This window comes from Mytilus galloprovincialis, chromosome 9 (assembly GCF_965363235.1).
Source record: "Mytilus galloprovincialis chromosome 9, xbMytGall1.hap1.1, whole genome shotgun sequence".
In the NCBI taxonomy this organism is placed as follows: Eukaryota; Metazoa; Mollusca; class Bivalvia; order Mytilida; family Mytilidae; genus Mytilus; species Mytilus galloprovincialis.
Window position 1 is genome coordinate 77,705,299 of NC_134846.1, and position 22,933 is coordinate 77,728,231.

The 22,933-nt window shown below is 31.3% G+C and overlaps 1 protein-coding gene across 1 annotated transcript; it reads right to left on the reverse strand.

Annotated features, from left to right (window-relative positions):
* Positions 1–147: 147 nt before the first annotated feature.
* LOC143046021 (radical S-adenosyl methionine domain-containing protein 1, mitochondrial-like) lies at positions 148–16,456 on the reverse strand. Its single transcript, XM_076218962.1, has 16 exons — positions 16,317–16,456; positions 13,728–13,862; positions 13,008–13,060; positions 11,113–11,219; positions 9,774–9,906; positions 9,397–9,442; positions 8,344–8,405; positions 7,789–7,894; positions 6,903–6,995; positions 6,059–6,109; positions 5,299–5,352; positions 4,691–4,754; positions 3,978–4,125; positions 3,496–3,550; positions 1,251–1,354; positions 148–374 (listed from the first exon to the last, which is right to left on the reverse strand). Exons 2-16 carry the CDS (start codon positions 13,854–13,856, stop codon positions 281–283), a joined length of 1,299 nt encoding a protein of 432 aa, XP_076075077.1. The 5' UTR covers positions 13,857–13,862; positions 16,317–16,456; the 3' UTR covers positions 148–280.
* Between the last annotated feature and the right edge of the window lie 6,477 nt (positions 16,457–22,933).

Here is a 22,933-nt window from a genome sequence, read left to right on the forward strand (position 1 = left end):
ATGTCACTAAAACTCATAATGCATACATCGAGTCAATCAGTCTTTTTTTATTAATTCTAAATACACTGATCTTAGCTGAGTAGAAACACATATCAATTTTCAAGTCTTTGGCTAGGGAAAAGTTGAAAAGACAATAGACTTAAAAGGATAGGTGTAATTTTTATTGATATTTCCATCTCTGATAGTCCAACAGCACACACTTGAATGGCTGCGAGCAGATATAGACCCTGGAATATTTCTGCTATTTGTTTTTGAATTCCAAAAGATGTCAACTCTACAATCAGCCTCCTGACCAGTGGTCATTTAATAAATTCATTAAATCTTGTACAATAGGGTTAAGAACAGCAAGACCCTTCTTTGATGCTCTCATGCCACTAAAATATAAAAAATAAAACTGTTAAGTATTCCCTATTCGGATTTTTGAAACAAGGAGTTAAGTATTATATTGTAAAGTGATATATTATCTCCAAATGATGAGAGCTGAAACATGCAATTAGCTAACTATCGAACAAAACACAGGTAATGAAGAAAATATGAGATGAATGAATCAATTCTTTAAATTTAATTTGGACATGTTTACATTAAATGTTTTAACTAAAATTTTAAATAGAACAGTCACTATTCAGTTCAATTAATTCAATATTTTATGAATTGGGTAACTCTTCACTGAAATCATTCAATATAAGTCATAAATTAGGAAAGTCTTCACTCATTATATTTTATGAATTTTTAACCCATGTATGTCACTCATCCTGTATAGATATCACACTAATGAAACTTCATAACTATTCTTAGACAACGTTTAATTTACCCTGAAAGTCACACTTTCATACAAAAACCTAAAAATGTTTCATATCACAAACTATTTAAGTGTAATAAAATAATTGCATCATCAATAACAACCTGAAGTAAATCCAGGTTAACCTTACATTTTGATTCATTGAAAACATGGTCCATGGACACAGTCATGGTCTTTTGAATTTGATGTCTACAACCTTTCCATATTTATTTCTTTATATACACTTGAAATATTAAAAAGTAAGGTAATGAAATTGCATGAGAAACAAGAAGATTTTTTCAATTTGAATTTATTTTCTAAAAGAAAGAACTTTGAGATAACTGTGTACTCTTGTCACATAGTAAAATGTTTCCCATTTTTTGGTCACTGATTTCTTATGTTTATCTACAGAAATAAGTCATAATGCATTTATAAATAGTTACTTCTACTATTTTTATGAAGCTAGCTATACCTATTGTCAAAATGTAACAGTCCAGAGTTAACATATTGGGTGATGATGTCCTGATTACAAAATAAATCCGCCATTGATTTAGAACTGAATCTTTTCTTCCAAGTCTGTAATATATAAGTTAATAACCACCATTTACAACACAGCAGAAGATTCTATGTGTCATAGATTTTATGTATCCATTACTTTAAATCAACAAGTTTTCATGCTTAATTTATCTATAAGACTTGTGATAGTAAAGGAATAATTTAAAACAATCTTTGAAAAATATCAAACTTGAATCTTCTTTTAAAACAGTACATTTAAAAATAGCTAAAAGAATTATCTCCCCTTGATAGGACAAAATGAAAAAAATAAATATCCAAGATACCATTTTGTTTTAAAATATTTTTATTTTTTTCCACATTTCATGTACATGTATTTGAAATATAGACAAATCATGCATTCTAACTTATATTCTTTATGAAACAAATGTATATAACATCCTTTTGAACCTGATATGCTTGTTCTTAATGCAGGCGGAAACCCAGTTGAAATAGAACAAAAGAATCGAAGCTCTTAGTTAGAGAAGGCGATAAATGCTTACTGTAATGTTTACTATAATAACACAAATTTTAAAAGTTAATAGAAACAAATAAAACTAGGCCCGTAGCCAGGAATTTCCAAGGAGGGGGGGGGGGGGTTATTTGGACTCACAAACTTGACTTTAACAGTCACAATTTGAACATCACGTTGACTTTAACAGTGCTTATTTGTTATCAAGGGTCTGAACCCCTCCTGGCTACGGGTATGAAAACGACAATTTTCTTCTCAATTACGAAGTGTTTTATTTTTAAAAACACCATTTGCATAAGTTTTCAATTTATCTATTACATAGTAATGCAGAGCAATTAGATATCAAGTCGACGACATGGGTATCTATGAAGTTGGATGTAGAAAATGCATAACCTCCAATTTTTTTTTTTTTACCACGGACGGAGAACATATCAATCTAGTAGTTCAGTAATTTTCTTGTCTGCCCTTTCATTGTGTGACTCAAGAAAAAATTCCCAAAAATGGGTACCAATTGTATTGAAAAGAGAAAATTAAGTTTACCTTTTTATTTTAGGGCATGTTTGAGGTACATATTTTGTCTTTAAAACGTACAAAGCAAGAGTATTTGATGTATCATCTGGTTTCAGATTCAATCATTTTTATGTATCAAAGCTACAGGTTGACTTTATAACATAAAAAAATCACAGTACGAAAAGATTAAATATATGGGTCAAGTGAAATACCCATCTAATGAATCACAAAAACAGAGTAGGTGTGTTTGAATAGCTATTTTTTTTACTAAAAGTACTTGACGACAGTCTTTTAAGTTGGATGATGAAAATGCATATCTTCGAAAAATTATAAATTTTTGTGTGTGATAACTAGGGTTTGAAATCTTCAACCACTGAAAATTTTTAGTCTGCTCTTCAACTGTCTGTTTGTTTGTTTTTGTTGTATATTTTAGTAACAATCCTATTGTTTGGATTTTATACTAATAAAATTCTTATTCTTATTCTTATTCTTATTCAACGAAATATTTAATGAGATTTTTTTTAAATGTTTAAGAATTTTCGAAAATTCCCCCTTACAACCGATCAGACAATAGTTTTAAGTTAAATCAATGCAGACAAGATAATTAATTGATGCTCATTAGCCAGTAGATACATTTGTCTTTTAAAATACAACTGACATATAAGGATCGTAAGGGTGCTATGTGGATAAATTTATCGATTTTCAAGAGAAAAATTGGCAGCGCGTCATCCCTACAATGGCTTCCATTTCTAAGATTGTGAAAATGAACTGGCGTAATGGAGAGATAACTTTGACGAAGTAGAATCCTGACTGTATATACTAATGCTTTAGCTCTTTTGAAAAGATTTCAAGGTTTTTCCCCATAGTAAGTTGGATTATGAAATTTTCTGTTCTCTCATGTTCAAGTAACAAAACACTCCTACCAGACATCTTAAAAAAAAATGATCGAAGGCATCATGAGTATTCAAGTGTTCAAAATTTTTAAATCAATTGAGAGAAAACAAATTTGGGTTACAAACTAAAACTGAGGAAAACAAATGAAAGCCTGCATTTATAATTCACAAACTAAAAAGGGAGGAAATTTGGAAAAGAAAACTTGTGTTATTTACATGAAATGAAAAATTGTATAGCCTATAAATAGGATTTGGTGTTGTCAAAAAAGTTATAATTCTTATTGATATACCTCATGTTTTATACCATCTTTTGTTCTTAAACCCATAACTAACAGCTCTTCTAACCTGAAATAAAAAATATTCTGTTGTTATTAGTATTTCATTGCAACTTGCATATAAATTATTTTTGGAATTTATTCGATTTTTTTTTCGTTGGTACAAATGTTCATATTTAAAAAAAAAATCGAAAACTTTAAGTTGCAAAAAGCTCCAGTTTGATTCACAATTTCTTACAAAATGTTGATGTCTTTATTCAATAACAGTTATTTGAACTATAACCTCTATGGGTTCTCAATAGAGCATGATGTTTTGACAGTAGAAAGGTTCTTATAAATAAAGGTCAACAAAATCAACAAGTTTTTCAAATGGAACCCACCTATTGAAGCTTGACACCCCTCTCACTAAGTTTAAAAGGTGAAATTTTCAATCGTACAAGAAAAGTCAAGTGGAATGACCAGCATCCAGCTGAACTATAGATTTATTTAATCCTTACTGTTCCAACTGACTTTGTGGTTTGGCCAGTTTTGTACCATGACCTTGACTTTCTACCTCAGTCATCCATCTATTTGGTTCTAATATCTGTACTCTAGCCTCTCTTTGAATTTTCCCTTGTGCACATGGTGTGAATCTGCCATGTGCCCCTAGAAAAATCAAATTCATATCAATGTAATCAGATGCACTCTTTTCCTCCAATATTCTATGGCATTTGGTATATCTTTATTTCAAATCATGCTGTATAAAAATATAAATTCTTTTAACTCTTAAGTTTTAGTATCGTAATCAACTACAACTGTCAATTTATCGATTAAATGTTACATGATTTTTGTACCATAAGTACATTTTATTTCAAATTACAATTTTATTTCATGTTTTCTGAGATACCTGTACATCAAAATCAGTTGACAAATTATTTCACATATACAGTATAGTATAAGTAACCGACATCTAACTGTTAGTAGTGATTGATAATACCAAAGACTGAATGTTTCAGTGTACCTGGTCCTACACCTATATAGTGATTGATAATACCAAAGACTGAATAGTGTACCTGGTCCTACACCTATATAGTGATTGATAATACCAAAGACTGAAGTGTACCTGGTCCTACACCTATATAATGATTGATAATACCAAAGATTGAATGTTTTTAGTGTACCTGGTCCTACACCTATATAATGATTGATAATACCAAAGACTGAAGTGTACCTGGTCCTACACCTATATAATCTTCACCTTCCCAGTATGCTTTATTATGTCTTCCTACTTTTCCCTGAAATATAACGGATGCATGTACCAATGACAAGAAAGGTAATGTGTAGAAAAAGAAATAATAGAGTCTTGTCAAGGGTGTATCAAAATCAAATGTGGACAAATCATCTGATATAATACTCTCCTACAGACATGTTTAATCAAAAGGCCAATGTGAAACGTCCTTTCAAATCAGGAAAAAAATAGAAATAAAGTGATCTAGTACAATAATCACAGATATACCTGTCCACAGAAAAGCTACTCTTAAATGGTAATTTCTACTGTCAAAATTTAACTCAATCTGTATATCATGGTTGATGAAATTTTATCAAATTGTTAAAAGATTCAGTCAAATGTTACTTTAATTATCATAGTGAATAAAAACAAACTCTCCTATTCATTTGACAATTAAGGGCATAATTCATGAACAATAAATGCCAAAAACAAACCTCATCTGCATTTGATGGTTCATAATATTATGTTAAATTCAAAAATATTCTGCCAAAAAATATTGTATTTATAATCAATTCTCCCCTTATATGATAACTTATAGACTCTTAACTTACATTTCTGGCAAAATTAGAAACCTCATATTGGTCAAATCCTCTACTTTCAAGAACCTATAAAATAGAAATTTTATGAAATAAATACAATTTATATCCATAAGCATATGCATTTTCATCTATAAACAATTTCATTATAAAGAATGAGAAAATCTTTAAGAGGGTATATATTGTTTTTGACCTGTCTGTCAAATGATCAGTTAGTATGTGATGACTTGTCAAATGATCAGTTAGTATGTGATGACTTGTCAAATGATCAGTTAGTATGTGATGACTTGTCAAATGATCAGTTAGTATGTGATGACTTGTCAAATGATCAGTTAGTATGTGATGACTTGTCAAATGATCAGTTAGTATGTGATGACTTGTCATTGATCAGTTAGTATGTGATGACTTGTTGTCAACTTGATAGCATCATTAACTTTCATCTTGCCCCCTTCAAGTTTGAATGAATTTCTCTCATCGATATTGAGTTTCGTTGAAGTATTTTAAAATCATCAAATAATTATTTGTTTCACTTTAAAAACAAATTTATTAAACAATGTATATTCAACCCACCATTTTTTTTCCTCAAATGTTCTGTACCAAGTCAGGAGTATGGCAGTTGTTATCAAAGAGTCTATTTCTATGTATATTGGCATTTGTTTTTTGTTGCATGTCAATATTTCTGTTGTTCAATTGTTTCCATTGGTTTTGATTTTGGACTTAATTGATTTATGAGTTTTAAACAGCGGTATACTACTGTTACCTTTATTTATCGTACCTCAATAGCAGTCTCATACAGATCTGCCATTACTTCATCATTAGGCAGGATCTGTAATTTCAAAGAAAGTGCAAATCTTAACTTCTGTCACAATTTTTTTAAATACTGGTAGCTTATGTATGCTAAACTGTAACATTTTTTTTTATTAAATCAGTATTGCCTTTGTATTTGTAGAAATTGATAATCATGCTTATGAAGGAAATGGAAGGTTTATGTAAATGAGGTAACAACTAAACAAAATAAATGAAATCAAACGTTTTAAAACATGCTGTTTCCAACAATAGACAAATGTCTTTATAATGTATATAATTCTAAAATCCCCCCACTCTAGACAATCCAACTTCTGCCAACAACAAATGCTTTATCTTTTTGGTAATTTGTGCATTACAAAAGGATAAGTATATGAATGTACTATCTACCACATATTTTAAACATTTCAACATTGGCATCAAGTCATTAGTTACCTTTAGATAACTTAATTTCAGAAACTTTATCACACTAAGGTTTCAAATTCTTTAGTAAATGTTGACTTTTAAGATGGTTTTCTATGATCCTATTTTGAATTTTCTGATAATGATGATGATGATGGAAGTTTTTAACAACCTTCACTTGCTAAACGGCCCTTGCATGGTTGTTTTTTCTAATATATTGCTCACCAAGTCAACATACCTCTTCCAAAATTATGGCTCTGAGTGTACAGTATAAGGCAAGTAGCAAATGCTTTTGCAGATGTGTTGACAATTATTTATGTTTTTTGAATGTCCTACTGTCTTCAAAATAAGTCGATCATTAAGATTCTGAATTTCATCTATCTATAATTTTAATTTAGCTATAAAGAACTTACCACAATTTTATTCTGGACCCATTTAAACAGAGGGGTACCCCTTTCAACTGTTAGCTGGTACAATGAAACATGGTCATCACACAATGACAATAACTGAAATTATAACTTAGTATTAATACCAAAGTTTAAACTCACAAATACAAATACAAACTGAGGATTGATTGGAGGATATATGCACCTGTCATCATATATCTGGTTCCTCTCTAGGGTTTGATGTTTGAAAAACTTCCTACCCGACTCTTTTTCGTTAGGCAAGATATTAACAAAACATGACATGAAATGATGAACATTATATTGTGTTTCTATTATTTGCATCAATTAATGTGTGCTGTCCCCTTTTCTATTTTTTCTACCAGGCATAGCACAAACACAAAATACTTAAAACTCTGTTGAGCATAAGTCACTACCCTTAGGACAGGTGTCTATGGACATTTTATTGCAAAAAGTGTAATTTTACTCATGTATGAAATTGCTCAATACATAATTTGAACAACATTGCTAGTCCATAGCAATACCCTCCTCCTTGACACTGTTAAAAGTTAAAATGCTGTAATAGATCAAGGATAGTCAGAGACCAATAACTGTAGCAAAAATAAAATCACAGCAAATTATGGTCAACTACACAAGATAACAACTAATCCTACAAAATATGAAAGTTTTCTGTCCATTTAAGTCAGAAAAGTGGCGTTCACAAGGTGTCTTAATATGCAAATAGGCCAAAAAATAGTCATGAATATCAAATTTCTCTGAGTAGCTAAGAAGACCATACATCTCCGTTTTGTTTTATACAGCCAATAATTTCTTTCACATTGTTTTATAGTAATATGACATGACAAAACCAAGGAAGATGCAGAATTTACTGCATAAATATTTTCATACCGCTTACCTGTTGTAATTCTTTGTTCCATTTCTGTACTGTTTGGTTAGGTCTACCAAATATGATATCTATGGAGACATCGCCTGGGTACAAATCTTTAGCATCAGATATACACCTTATCATATATAATTGGTGTGTTAAGATTTTCACAATTTTATATCAGAACTCAAATAACAGTAAAAATATTTCTAAAGTTGATCATATTTCATAATTTATCTGTCAAAAGACAAGGTTAATGTATTTGCATACTTCTATTCTAATTAATACCAAAAGCTACTGGCAAAAACCAACATTAACACCCAATTTCAAACTTGATTTGTGTTTTCTGGTAATAAGCATTGTGTGTAAGATTCATTTTGTGGAGGCAAACAAGTATTAGAGAACAGAAACTAAATTTCCTATGATTTGGAAAAAAAATGTAAAAGTATAAACATGTGATACGTCATAATGATATTACAAATTACAGTTGAAAATTAGACTACAAATATTCTACTGACTTTTTTTGGAAGCAACCTATTATTTGATCATTCTCATCACCCAAAATATTTACTTTTTAACATTTACCTTATTGCATCTTCAACAGAATGCTGTCTGCCTAGAAATTCTAAATCTTCCTTGTAAAGGCTCTAAAAGAAAATAAATTTTATTACTTCAAATTGAAGCAAAGAGATACTAAATAAGTAGCTGTCAAAAAAGAAATCAAGGGCCATAATTCATGAAGACAAAATCAAAATTTACCTTTGACTCAATTTTGTGATGGAACTACAACAACATAAAATATTTTAAAAGGATTGGGCTCCAGAAGGGTAGGTCAAATGGTAATGTTTATACATTGCCTCAGGTCACAAGTTCACTGTTAAGCAAATTAAAAAAAGACATCTCCATTCCATTTTGTTCATCAGTTCCTGATAATTTATGTGTCATAGGTACTTTAAGGATGTCTTTAGGTGAGGTTTACAAATTTGTGTCAGATGTTAGGACGCTTTGGTTTTTCCCTAAGATACAGGGCAAATTATATTTTTCTTTTTATATTAGATTTCAATAGCTCATACATTACCAAAATTTAAGCAGATTCTTGATATTTTTTTTTTCAATTTGAGACTCAAATAATATAAATGCAAATATAAGGTAAAAGTCTGAGTCAGCCTCTTATCGGGGCCTTTTATAGCTGACTATGCGGTATGGGCTTTGCTCATTGTTGAAGGCCGTACGGCGACCTATAGTTGTTAATGTCTGTGTCATTTTTTCTTTTGTGGATAGTTGTCTCATTGGCAATAATACCACATCTTTTTTATATTTTCCTGCCATTTTTTAAACTCAAATATCTTGAAAAAGGAGTTCTATAAACTATCAAATTTTTTTGGCTTATTTTGTTCCTTAACTAATGCTCTTTTGACTTATGAGTGTAGTATCAATTTTGAATTCTTTATTTTTTTTATCTCACTCAAGTACATACTTAGAGGTCAGGTTGTAAGGTCCTCTGCCAAACCATCCAAGATCACAGGATGGACTTGATGATATTGAAGACACAGCATTGAACAGTTCTCAGGTTATTACCTTGCCCAAAATTAATAAACTGATTTTTCATGTCTTAAAACCACAAGATAAATACATTACCTGGACACCAATTGATAATCTGTTAACCCCAGCATCTTTAAATTCTCTAAAACATCAATATGAAGAAATCAGACAAATGAATGGAAAATTACAGAAGCTATTTCACTTAAAAGATGTAACAGAAAATTTCCATCTTTAAGAAAAGATTCATATTTATATTTGTTTATGGTTACTGTCTCATTGATATATACTTTTATTCATATTTATATTCCACCAAATAATCAGTGTCAAACAAGAAGACCATTCATTATAAACTATGTACAAATATTTTCATGTGATTTATCTTTACTTTTTTGCATCAAAAATCTATTCCATACAAGTCTATTTCATTACACATACATTAACAAGTGATTGTTACCATTACATATATATTTTACTTTAATTTAGCTCTCTCTGTAGTTGTGGGATTAGCTTCTAAGGTAATCTCTGCATGTTTAGGCAGAGTAGCACTACTCTGAACAGCCTGTATCACAGATGCAATCATTCCTGATTCTGCCAGACTTGGAGTACCTGAATAATAATAAAATGTAGAATCATGTTAAAGATAATTGATCAGTATGTGCAAAGTCTTTGAAGTTTTATGAATGTTCAGGTAGATTTATAGTTCCATTTATTCTACAAAAAACTGCCAAAATTAGCATATTTTAACAATCATTTATGAGTTAAGAATTTGATATATTGAGCACTTGGAATTACCACAAAATGTTAACCAGAAAAGGTTGTTACTGGTAATTGAGACAACATTAATGTAATTTTTTTTTGTTCCTGCTTGTGATCTAGATTGAAAGTCGAAAAAAAAAAACAATCCGAAAAACTAACAAAATTCTATGCATTTTTCACAAAAGCACGTACAAGGATCTTTCCTTGGTGTCATGACTGATTTTTGTTTTTTTCGTAAACAACCTCGACCTTAAAACAAATATAAATTGAAATTTTAAATCAACTTATCATACTTAAATAAAGGCAACAGTAGTATACCGCTGTTCAAAACTCATAAATCCATGGACAAAAAACAAAATCGGGGTAACAAACCAAAACCGAGCGAAACGCATTAAATATAAGAGGAGAACAACGACACAACATCGAAACGCAACACACACAGAAACAGACCAATCATCAGACAAAACACCACGAGAATAACAAATGTAACATGAAAACCAAATACATGAATTTGGGATAGACAAGTACCGTGCCACGTCTTATCTCAATATCTCAAAAATAAGAGAAAACACAAACGACTCAACGTTAAAATGCAACACAAAGAGAAACGAACAATATATAACAATGACCATCTTCCTGACTTGGTACAGGACACTTTTAAAGGGGAATAAAAGTGGTGGGTTGAACCTGGTTTTAAGGCATGCCAAACCTCGCACTTTAATGGCAAAGTTAAATATAACATTGAAATGACAACATAATATTACAGGACTACAATACAAATAAATAGGAGAACATATTAGACACAGAAAAACATGATTAATAGATAACAAAAAGCATCAGGTTTAAAATTCAATACGTATTATTTTAGGATATAAAGTGACTTAAGTCACTTTATATCCTAAAATCAAAAACCTTCATTAAAATAATACAGACCTTGTCCATTTTTGACAGTTTACACCTGCCTCATATTAGATAGAAACAGAACGATTTTTTTTATATTATTGGCTCCATACTTTTTGGTAACAAATTGTAAATTTTGTAATTCAAAATTCTTACCACCTCCAAAATAGACAGATTTTATTTCAGTTATTCCACTGATTTTAATTAAAGTCTCTACTTCCTTCACCATACAGTCTGTCATTCTACTATTATCTACATCACTTCTGTAAAAATAACATTTAATAAAGTTATCATTAGTATGGAGGCCTTAATGAGTTTGTATACACCTTATCACTATTTGCAAGGACGTTTATAAGAACCTAAATAATGTATATGTTAGTTATACCTCCTTGCTATTTGGAAATCTGTTCTGTTTCGCACTTGAACTTGTTATGTCATACAACAATCCCTTTTACATTGTGTCTTTAAGATATTTTCTATTATGCTGTTGAAATTTTACTGGAACTTTTGTGAAGTCAAGTTATGGAAAACGATTAGAGATAAGGTTGTATTTATTCAAAACATTAAAAAACATCATACGGAGTGGCTATTTGTCCGGCTAGCCGGACGAATAGTGCCAGGGCTATTTGTCCGGCCATTGCAATGCGCATGTCATTATGTGCGTTCGGAAGTGCGTGTAATATTATCTTCTGTAGCACCAGGAGGTTGCGTGTAATCCGATCACTGATTTTCAATTTTATGATCATGGCTGAAAACGGCGATATCAATATTTGTGATATATTTTGACGTTTTCGGAATTTTAAAATGGAATACTATAGAATGAACTTCAAAGAATGATACAATACTCGCTACAGCTGTATAAATGTTGGAAAAGATTTTCAATGCAAGAGTAGTTGAGAAAGGCCTTTACAATTGCATGTCTAACTAATTAAATTTAATTATATTTCGCAAATGAATCTTGCAAGTATCGAAATTGGATATAGTGGGATGTGGTGGGACGAGATTACCAAAAGTGAGGAAGTTGGATATAGAATTATAAAAAGTGGGGTAATGAAATATGGGGGACAACAAAGGTGTGATCTGGAAAAAAAAGAAAAGAGGAATTTGGGAAAAGGAGTAAACCGTGTCAACGACCCCCTCACGTAAATTAAATAAAATCCCACCTGGAATTTCTGAATAAGATTTTAATAGTGCTGTTTCCTTATTTTATTGGGGGGAAGGGGGGGGGGTATAGAAAAATCTCAAGCCTCTCACTCAAAATATGGATAACTTTATGTCAAGGTGTCTATAATTCTCTTTGACCGCTACAGACAACCTTTTTTAGCTAGACACAGTCCTTTATGTTAACTTAAAATGCATGAATCAAACACAACCCAAGTTTATTTTACAAGTAATTTCTTCTCTCTTCTTAAATTGGAAATATATATGATTTTTTTCAAATTATCATTATCCACATTGGACTATATACTAGTATAAAGAAAACAACAATTTCAATTACCAGTAACAAGATGGGGTCCTAACAATAAAGATTACAAACATTTGCTATCCCCTGGTGCTGCTGAAGATAATATTACACGCACACACAAATAGTGATATGCGCATTGTATTGGCCGGACAAATAGTCCTGGTACTATTCGTCCGGCTAGCCGGACAAATAGCAACTGCCAACATCATATATTGCTTAAGAGAAGTTTTTATTCAGAAATTGTTATCCAAAAGGTAATCCATATGAGTGTGCCATGGCAGATCTGTTACCAGTTCTAACTTTTTCAATAGTATAATTGATTGTAAAATTGTTGAAGTATATATCAAGTTCATTTCTAACTGTGCTTCTGCAAAAGAACAAAAAGGTTATAAAGAAGTCTTGTGCAGAATAGTTTCCTTGAAAAAGATCAGTGAACCAAGACTTTGTGGCTTCAATTTAGCATAGAAATAAGTATTTGCTAATGCATATTTCTACTACAAAAAGTATAAAATTTAAGCAGGGATAAAATTAAACAAAACATTATCATTTGAAATCCATGGCACTTTAAGCCTCCAATACAACTTACCTAATATACTTGTTGAAGTTACAGTATGAACACATCTTAGCACAATAGGGCCACTAAAAATAAAGTAGAACATTTGGTTATGTGAGTGATTAAGTTCTTAAGGCATGCTGAAAAACAAGAAAGATTATTTAGGAACTATGTTAAAAAAATCTCTGACAGTAGAAATTTTAGATTTTTTTTTTGTCATTGATGGATAGCTAGATCTGAAAGACAAAAATATGTTTCCTTGCCTATGAAAGACATTTACATGTAGAATTTAACACTGAAAAGAGTACAAGATAAGGTACATGTAGTCTGAACATCTGAAAGGAGAACAAAAATGTTTATTTGATAAGGCTGATGTTGGTCAATCTATTGGTTTTCAATGTTTTCCGAGTGGTGTTTTGTTGTTTTCTGAGTGGTGTTTTGTTATTATGTTGCTTCTTTGGTAATTTTCATGCTTTGGTCATGGTGTTCTGTTTTATTAGACTTGTGGTTTTGGATTGACAAGTTGATGTCTTCTTTCTCTGTTTGTCCTGTCTCTAACAAGGCTTTCCCGTTCAGATTGTAGCTGATTTCATTTTTCTTGCTTTCTTCAATGTCATGTATTTGGTTCTTTTTCTCCCTCTTACAACTAAATCAATTATCTATCATGGCAGGTGAAGTTTCAATCAACAAATACAGGGGAAAAGCTATACACAGCAATTGAAAGACACATTTTATACTACATAAAATACATACATGAACATAAAGGGTTGCTTTGTTTTGACCACTTGTTTCTGCCAGTGACTGAATTTGTCTTCTAGTTATCTGTTGAAGCATTGATGGAATGAATCCATGGAGTTTATACAAATGGTTCATATTCTTCATTATTTTCTGAAAGAAAGAAGAAGTTCATACAGTGAATAGACTGCTGGATTGAAATTCTTTCAATACTTATTTGTTTAGGGAAATATCAATTATCTCCCCTTTAGCATGTCAGATCAGAATTGAAATTCTTAATGCAAATATTCAGGAAGTGTTTAACAACTGTGTGAAGTTTGAATTATATCTGTCAATCAATTCAGGTTAACTGGGCCCTAAGCTTGTCACATACATGACATTATATAAATAACACATAGCTGAGAAGGTAATAGAGCAGATTGTTAACCAGAGAAAAACATTGTCAAGCGCTGCGAAAGCTATGTGTTATTTAATTTATTATACTGAATTTCCTATCATTATAGTCTTTTACAGATTAATTTTATTTTAAAAGTATTTTCTATGACGTCACATATATTACAACCTTACGGGTATTAGAAAAATCAACAAAAGTTAAGCAAGATGATTTATTTTTTATTTTGACAGTCAAATAATAAAATCTGAGCCAAAACGTAGAACTTTAGCATTGTATTTCATTACTTGATGTAAATTCAACTCATTGTCCTTTAAACTATTCATTTCTGATTGGTCTAGACAAGAGGGTAATATTCAAAAAAATTGTCACCCTCTCAACCATGTGATAGAGTAAATTAACACCCTTGTATCAGCCAATCAAAATATGGCATTTTAATGTGAAATATAATAAATATATTATATTATTTTAAGTAAGTACTGAGGACATTGCAAGTAAGATTATCTCCCTTAGACAAGTAGGTTTTTTTAATAATAAAAATTTTTCATTTACCACCAAACTTTTATAACAAATCTTTGTATCAATGAAATAATTCAATAAAAGTTTTAAATATCTGAAACTTGAAATCTAGAAAAGGAAATTTAATGCTATTTCATGTTACAGTGGATTTATTAAATGTAAGTTTCTTGTGTAAATTTCTTTGTATAAATTATAAGAATTGATTCTTGATTTATATTAAAGGCAAAAATAATGGGATGTGTAGGGCGTTATTCAATTATCACTTAATTGAAACTTAGCCACAATATGTGATTCATACTAATTTTCTATTAAAGGGGCACATATGGTGCCCATAAGAATACATAAACACTGTTAATAGACTATTACCAAAACCTACATTGGTCTTTATATTAAAGCTAACATCATATCATCCTACTTCAAGTAAGTATATCTAACATATGTATCTTACAATATATCAAAACTATGAGTTTTAAAGTCAAAAGACAACTTAACTTAGAGTAAAGGTTCCACTAAAGTCAAAATATAGGACACTGCATAAACATTCAAACTTTGCCTGTATTTTTCAACATAAAATGAATAAAGTCCTGAACTATGGGAACATATGGTCATTTAAACATACTTAACATATATACACATTGTGTAAATTGTAAATAAACTTGAAATTTTTGTGTTATGGTCAAACCGGTTTTGGGGGTGAACACTAAATTTTCCAAAAAATCTGGAGGCCTGTGAGATGACTTAATTTTGTTTAAAATTGGTATGAACTAATACTGTTACATGTAATGCTAATGTAAAAAAGAAGATGTGGTATGATTGCCAATGAGACAACTATCCACAAAAGACCAAAATGACACAGACATTAACAACTATAGGTCACTGTACGGCCTTCAACAATGAGCAAAGCCCATACCGCATAGTCAGCTATAAAAGGCCCTGATAAGACAATGTAAAACAATTCAAACGAGTAAACTAACATGTTTATTTTTAAGAAAATGTATTGATTTACGAGTTTCAGTTAATTTCATGGATCTTAGTGAACGAATATCGAAGGTACAATACACAAATTGGACAAAATTGTCTTTAAAACATATATCTGTGACAACTTAACACGAGCTTGTACTGCATTACATGTAACAGTATTCGTTCATACCAATTTGAAACAAATTAAGTCATCTAACTGGCTTCCAGATTTTTTGGAAAATTTAGTGTTCACCCTCAAAACAGGTTTGACGATGACACACATATTTCAAGTTTATTTAAAATTACATAGTGTGTATAGTATGTTTAAACATATTTTTTCATAGTTTAGCACTTTATTCATTTTAGGATGAGAAATACAAGCAAAGTTTTGATGTTTCTTTAGTGTCCTATATTTTGACTTCAGTGTAACCTTAAAAGGCCAAATAAATCTCCTGTGAGATTAGTCCGAGATTACTCTGACGTCCGACGGCTGTCCCACAGCCCAATCTTGTCTGACAAAACAGCCGTTGGACGTCAGAGTAATCTCGGACTCCTGTGAGATGTGCAATGCCTTACTATAAGTGGTTCCCTCTTTATCCCAAACAGTTATACAAATTCCATTTTGGTGATTGATCCAAACCTGTTCAAAGATTTTTGGAATGGATTTTCTACCTGCAACATTTTCATTGTGAACATATCTCAAATAATAAAAATTGATTTAATGTAAACATTCTTACAAGTTCCCTATTCCTTCATGTGTCATTTAGAATGAATAAATTGTTGTCAAGCAACAAAACAAGCCTTGAAACGTGTGAAACTGAAAACTAGAAATTTCTGTGGGGACCAAACAGAAAGGGAGAGAGACGTGTTTAATAAATTCAAAATGTATGCAATAACAGTGCTAGAAAAATCCTCCAGGACGAGGCACACCAACGACATAAATCTACATTTACATTATACATTATAAATGATATATATATACACAATTCAAACTTACACACAATTTAACATCGATCTGATAATAGATGGGTAGCAATATAACAGTTAACTACTAGTGGCCACTGGGTGTGTTTTTGTCACATAAATATAGGCATCAAAACAATGCAAGTGCCTCGGGTACTAGTATCATTAATTCACGCATGCAAAATTACTAAATCTTCACAATTTTAGCATTTGTGCAAATTTTTAGACGTTTTTCGTCTAAATGAAAGTGTCGCACTTGTTTTCACTCTTGATATCAAAATGTACATTGTATGTTGTATTTGAAGCAGAGACATATACATGTCTTTGTTTGAAGATAAAACATAACTCATATAAAGGATGAGTTGAATACAAATGTGGTCACATATACATTTTAAAAATAAAAAATATGAAAATTGGCGTTTTATGGCATTTTTGATAGAATTTGCTACTCTAAACATAAATTTGAGCGTCTTTAATGACCAAATCAATTCAAATATTTTCAGCGCTGACAAAATGTAAAAAAAGTTTTTATCACTGGAAACTGCCGTACTTCAAATGTTAGGCCAAAATTAGCCCTTACCGGACCTTCTCCTTTTGAGTTTCATTTCCAAATTATGACTTTTTAAATGTCGTAATTTCAAGTTAACAAAAGTAACAAATTTCAAATGTTTGAAAAGTCGTAAGATTTTGAATGTCAGTAAAATTTTGATTTGAGAGTCAGGACTGTTCACTCCAGTTGGTTTTCTGTCGTATGCACTGCATGTGAACAAGTGCATCGTCTTTTTTTTAATTTGTAACTGTGAGTCAGGACCAGTTGGTTTTCTGTCGTATATGTACACTGTGGACAAGTGCATTGTCTTTTTTATTTGTAACTGTGAGTCAGGACAAGTTGGTTTTCTGTCGCATATGTACACTGTGGACAAGTGCATTGTCTTTTTTATTTCTAACTGTGATTCAAGAGGGAACTGCTATTTTGCATGTTGCGTGTTGCATGTTGCGTGTTACATATTGCATGTTGTATAAAAAAAAATAAAAGTTAAGTGACATTTTTTGTACACTAAGGAAGTCTTTTCTTTCTTTTTGGTTTGTTGTTGTGCGATTGCTGTTTCAATGAGGTAATTCAAAATTATACGACTAGTATACCTTCGATAGATGAATGGCGGTTTAATTTTTAAGGGTGGTTAATTAATCATCACGAGAACAAACTTAAGTATGTTATGTTTTTACCAGTTTCTGTAAATTTAACTTTTTTTAATGTTGAAGTGACAGAATCTGACAAATAAAGGCTAAATATTTTCAATATTCATTTCTTCAGTTTACTTGAGGTTCAATGTTGAGGTTTATGTCATAACTGAATGAATGAGTCAGATTTATTCTGCAATATATTTATATGCTTGTAGATATCCTTAAATTCATTTTAAATTTATAATTAACCTTTCAACAAAAGTCATTTAAACTTAGATTCTGGAGACTGATAGTATTAATTAGATGATATGGGTACTTTGATAGAATTGTATGACCTGTTAATTATTTTCAATGACAGAGATTTTCTCTCAACATACAGATTTTTATATTCGGCTAAAATAAATAAACAATTCATCAAGCTAAAGGTGAAGTGGTCTCTAATAGTGACCCAATACAACAATTAAAAACAGTTAGAATTAAGGAACGCCCACGTGAAACGGTTTATTTGTCCCATCCCCACCCCCTTTTTTGGAAAGTCATCACTAGACATACTCAACTTTTCCACATTTATTACTTTTTACTGTTTTGCAAAAAAAGCGTTTTCTAAATAATCAGATAAAATGAATTGTGACTTTCTGTCCTTCATTCTTAATTTTGACCAGGACTTGGATACTTTCTAATATGAGGCATTTAGTTCCAGTTCACACAACTTTAGGAACAGGATATAACAAAAATCTATAGAGGTAGTAATGAGAGATGATTAGAGTTGAAATGTTGAAACAAAATCATACATTAAATTTAACAGTCAATGATCAGTCTGCTTAAGTACAGAAAAAAATTAATTAGTAATCTCAACACTCCTGAAAATAGCAAATTATTGTCAAAAATTAAAACTGCTTAAAGATAAGATATAGTTTACAAACTTAAGCTCAATGACAATATTTTAAACTTTAATTAAAAGACAGATATTGAAAAAAGTGCAAACTACATGCTGTATGTCAAAGAAATATGGTGAACATTCATTTACTGATAATAAATTTTACAAAAAGTATATGTAACAGGCTATTATTTGAACTTGGAATTATTTTTAATTATGGAATTTGCATAATTTCTTGTGCTTGAAATTTTTAATAAATTCCATGTTTATTTTGTATTATTATGTTTAGAGGGGTTTATTACACTTTCCCAGAGACATATATATACGATCTTTAACGGGATTTCACGGAGTTGCCAATCTCTGTGTATATATGTCTCTGACTTTCCATACTATATATTTTGTATCGATAGTGTTGCGCGCGGCACAATGCATTCTATTGAAAATGTACTATCTTCTTTGTATTATAGAAAGTGTTGTGCACAGCACAGAACATTATATTTTAAGCACAAGAAATTATGCAAATTCCACAATTAAAAATAATTCCAAGTTCAAATAATAGCCTGTTATGTCTATCATAGGTCATATAACCTCCTTGGTATATCATAACTAAAAATTCTTCCAATTTTACAAAAAATGTAAATAATGCAACATGCAACATGCAACATGCAACACGCAACATGCAACACGCAACACGCAACATGCAACATGCATAATAGTCGATTTCGATTCAAGACTGTTACTCTCAGAACAGTTGGCTTTCTGTCGTATATGCACTGTGGACAATTGCATTGTCTTTTTTATTTGTAACGGTGGCTCTTTAATATGCCGATTAAATGGAGAGAGATACATTTTAAAAGAGAGGCGAAAGATACCAACAATCAATCAATAAATCAATCCAACCTCCATTATATATTGATTCCAATCACAAACTTTCAATTTCGTCGAATGAACTAAATTATAGGCTGTGATTTTATTCCGAAAGATAAGGCATTGCAACATAAGTTGAGAATGGAAATGGGGAACGTGTCAAAAAGACAACAACCCAACAAAGAGCAGATAGCAGCAGAAGGCAATCAATGGGTCTTCAATGCAGCGAGAACATCCTGCACCCGGAGACGTGCTTCACTGGCCCCTCAACAAAAATGAATACCAATTCAGTGATAATGGATGTCACACAAAACTCCGAAATATTGTTACACCTCAATATGAATTAAAAAGACAACATCGAGTTCTTATACAATATTTATACATTGCAAACATGTAACCAACTTTTCACATCGAGCAACAACCTTAAAACTGACCAGAAAATACATTAACTCTGTCTTTATCTTTGAATGTTAAACACATTAGAATAAACAGAAACTTTAAGTGTTCTTCAGTGGCGACTTTACGACCATAGATAAATAGCACTAATTAATTGCGACAGTTCTATAGAGTTCATTCAGATGCTAAGAAAATATTACTATTTAACGGTTAGCAGGTGTCACAGTTAAAGTTCTTGTAATGTCTATTACACAAATAATACAAAAAATAGCCTTTTAACAAATATATAAAAGAAATTTTAATTTAAAATATAAAAGTATGCATTATTCAAAATACTAAGGATTTACTTATCCCAGGAATAGATAACCTCAGCCGTATTTGGCACAACTTTTTGAAATTTTGGGTCCTCAAAGCTCTTCAACTTTGCACTTGTTTTGGCTTTCAAACTATTTTTGATCTGATCATCACTGATGAGTCTTGTACAGACGAAACGCGCGTCTGGCGTATTGAATTATAAGTCTGGTACCTTCAACAACTAGTTAACCTGATGGAAGAAAGCGGATGTAGGGCAACATTATCTTATCTACAATAGAACTTTCATTCAACTTCCTTTAAACAGGACAAATTTCTCTTTACTTTTAATTTTTACTATTGATACTGTTATCTTGAGCACCTCCCAATGAATCATACACACATATACATGTATATATATATATATATATTTGTACGAGTCTAAATTGAAAACTACGTTCAAACCTATGATTGCGTTGGATAAAAACCGCAATTTTTATACGTGTGCATGTAAAACAAATTTCGTTGTAGAAGGGTCTAAAACAGCACAAACAACATTTTCCAAAAGACCAAAAAAGTGAAAAAGTATATTTAAACAAAACGCATTTGACTAACAGGTCGAACAACTGATGTTCTTTAACCCTGCTGACTGCCATTGGCGATTGCCAAATAAAATTGATCTTAATATAAATTTAATACTAAACAGAAATTTTTTTTAACTTGTGGCCACGATTTTATGCCACAAACATACGGTGTCAATATTTTTTTATATATATAAGAAAAGTACAGTTTTCACAGAAACATTTAAAACAGACAAAATACATTCTTTCATATAAAAAAAAGGAAAATGTGGTATTATTGCCATGGCAATTAGACAACTATCAACAAGAGACCAAAATGACACAGAAATTAACAACTATAGGTCGCCTTATAAAAAGACCTCAAATAATTTGATGGCAATGGTAAAGGAACAAGTGCTGTACGTGTCAGTGAAATCGATATAGGCCAAACATTAATGCCACGTTCAGTACGTATCCTTGCACTGTTTGACCGTTTATGTCAAAATATAGCGAAGGAATCGTTTAGTCTAGATGCTTTTTCCAATTAGTTCATTGTTGCATGAAAGCAACCAGAAGGGGCTTACACTTTCAAAAGCCGATAACTAGTTACTTGGTTTTAGACAGAGTTACAGGCTCGGTCTCTACAGTGATACAATAACTAAAAAGACTAGTTTTAGTAAAGTAAAATTACATTTATTTTATTTTAATGAAGTTAGTTCTTTCAAAAAACCACATACATGCAGACGTTTTACTAGTATTCCCGCTATATACATACATATCATTAAGCTTGTCATGCCATACACTGTTGCTCCACAATAGTTTAGCGTTATAAACAGATCTAAACAGTGTAGCTTGTAAATATATTTGTAAACAGCAATGTATTTTTAAGTCCTTGTAAACGCAAATATCTGGTTTCAATATAACCTTTGAATTTAGGAGCATTGTAAGCATTTGCGACGCTTGAAATATAACCACCAACTGAAAATACTTCAAAAAAATGTGTTCGTTTTTGGTTGCATTTTCCCCTTTCCCACGCACTAATTTTTTTTTATGTTTAGCGGAAATGAATCCATTCTTAACTTAACTGTAACAATCAACGTTTCGTCTAAACATACACGCAAACCTACAATTGTTCACATACTTCATTTAGTCTTTGTTTTTGTTTCAAACAATATCTTCCTTTTAAAGAAAAGCTAAATAATTCCTATTTGCAATTGACAATACTTTGAGCAGCTGCAAAAGCTTCAATAAATGACAGGAAATGCAAAGTCACGGGTTGCAATCTTAACATATGCCAACAAAATGTCTTGCAGTACCAACAATTTTTTTTTTTTACACTAGACTATATATTGAACGTACTGTGTATCCAAATGACGCTCCACACCATTGCTATAAATAAAGGGGGAGAGTATTGTATACACAAACACCTGTTTAGCCGCAGTAGTTTACAGTAAGAAGAGGACAACTGCTTGTGTTCTTGTGGCATTGTTCTCGCCTCTAGTGAGTGAAGTCTTAGATTCGAAATCCTGCTCGTAGCTGATTATGTGGTATGGGCATTGTTGAAGTCCGTACAGTGACCTATAGTTGTTAATATCTGTGTCACTTTGGTCTCTTGTGGAGAGTTGTCGCATTAGCAATCATACCACATCTTCTTTTTTTATATTATATGTCTGAGAAAGGGATGTCTTTAAACTATTTTACCTCCAATTCTTATCTGAATATTGTCGTTGAACAGATATATGTTATATAATTAAGTATATTTATGAGCCAAGAATGAATGGTATGCATATTATGTAGCCTATGGCAAATAAATACACTGGCATAGGTGCCCGACTGGCGAGTGGTATTTTAGCGTAACAGGCGCAGTAAGCTGCTATGATCAAAGTGTTTGCCCTCCCCTCCCACCCATTTTTTTGGCAAAAGTAATATCTTTTAAAAAAACTGGAAACTGAAAGTAAATAAAGGCAAACTATAAACTGATAGACTATGGAAAGCTTCTTTTTATTGTCTCCACTTTTAGAAGTAGCTAGCCCTCCTTTTCCCCAGTCCACTCACAGGCCACTGACATTAAGTTAAAAGACACGGCTTTCAATCGCATAATACTCTCATCATCAAATTCTTATGTTATCGTGACCATCAGATAACTAGTTGAATTTAAAAAATAATAAAATAAATTTACAATCCGGTTTAAAAATAACACTATGCACTGAGAGTA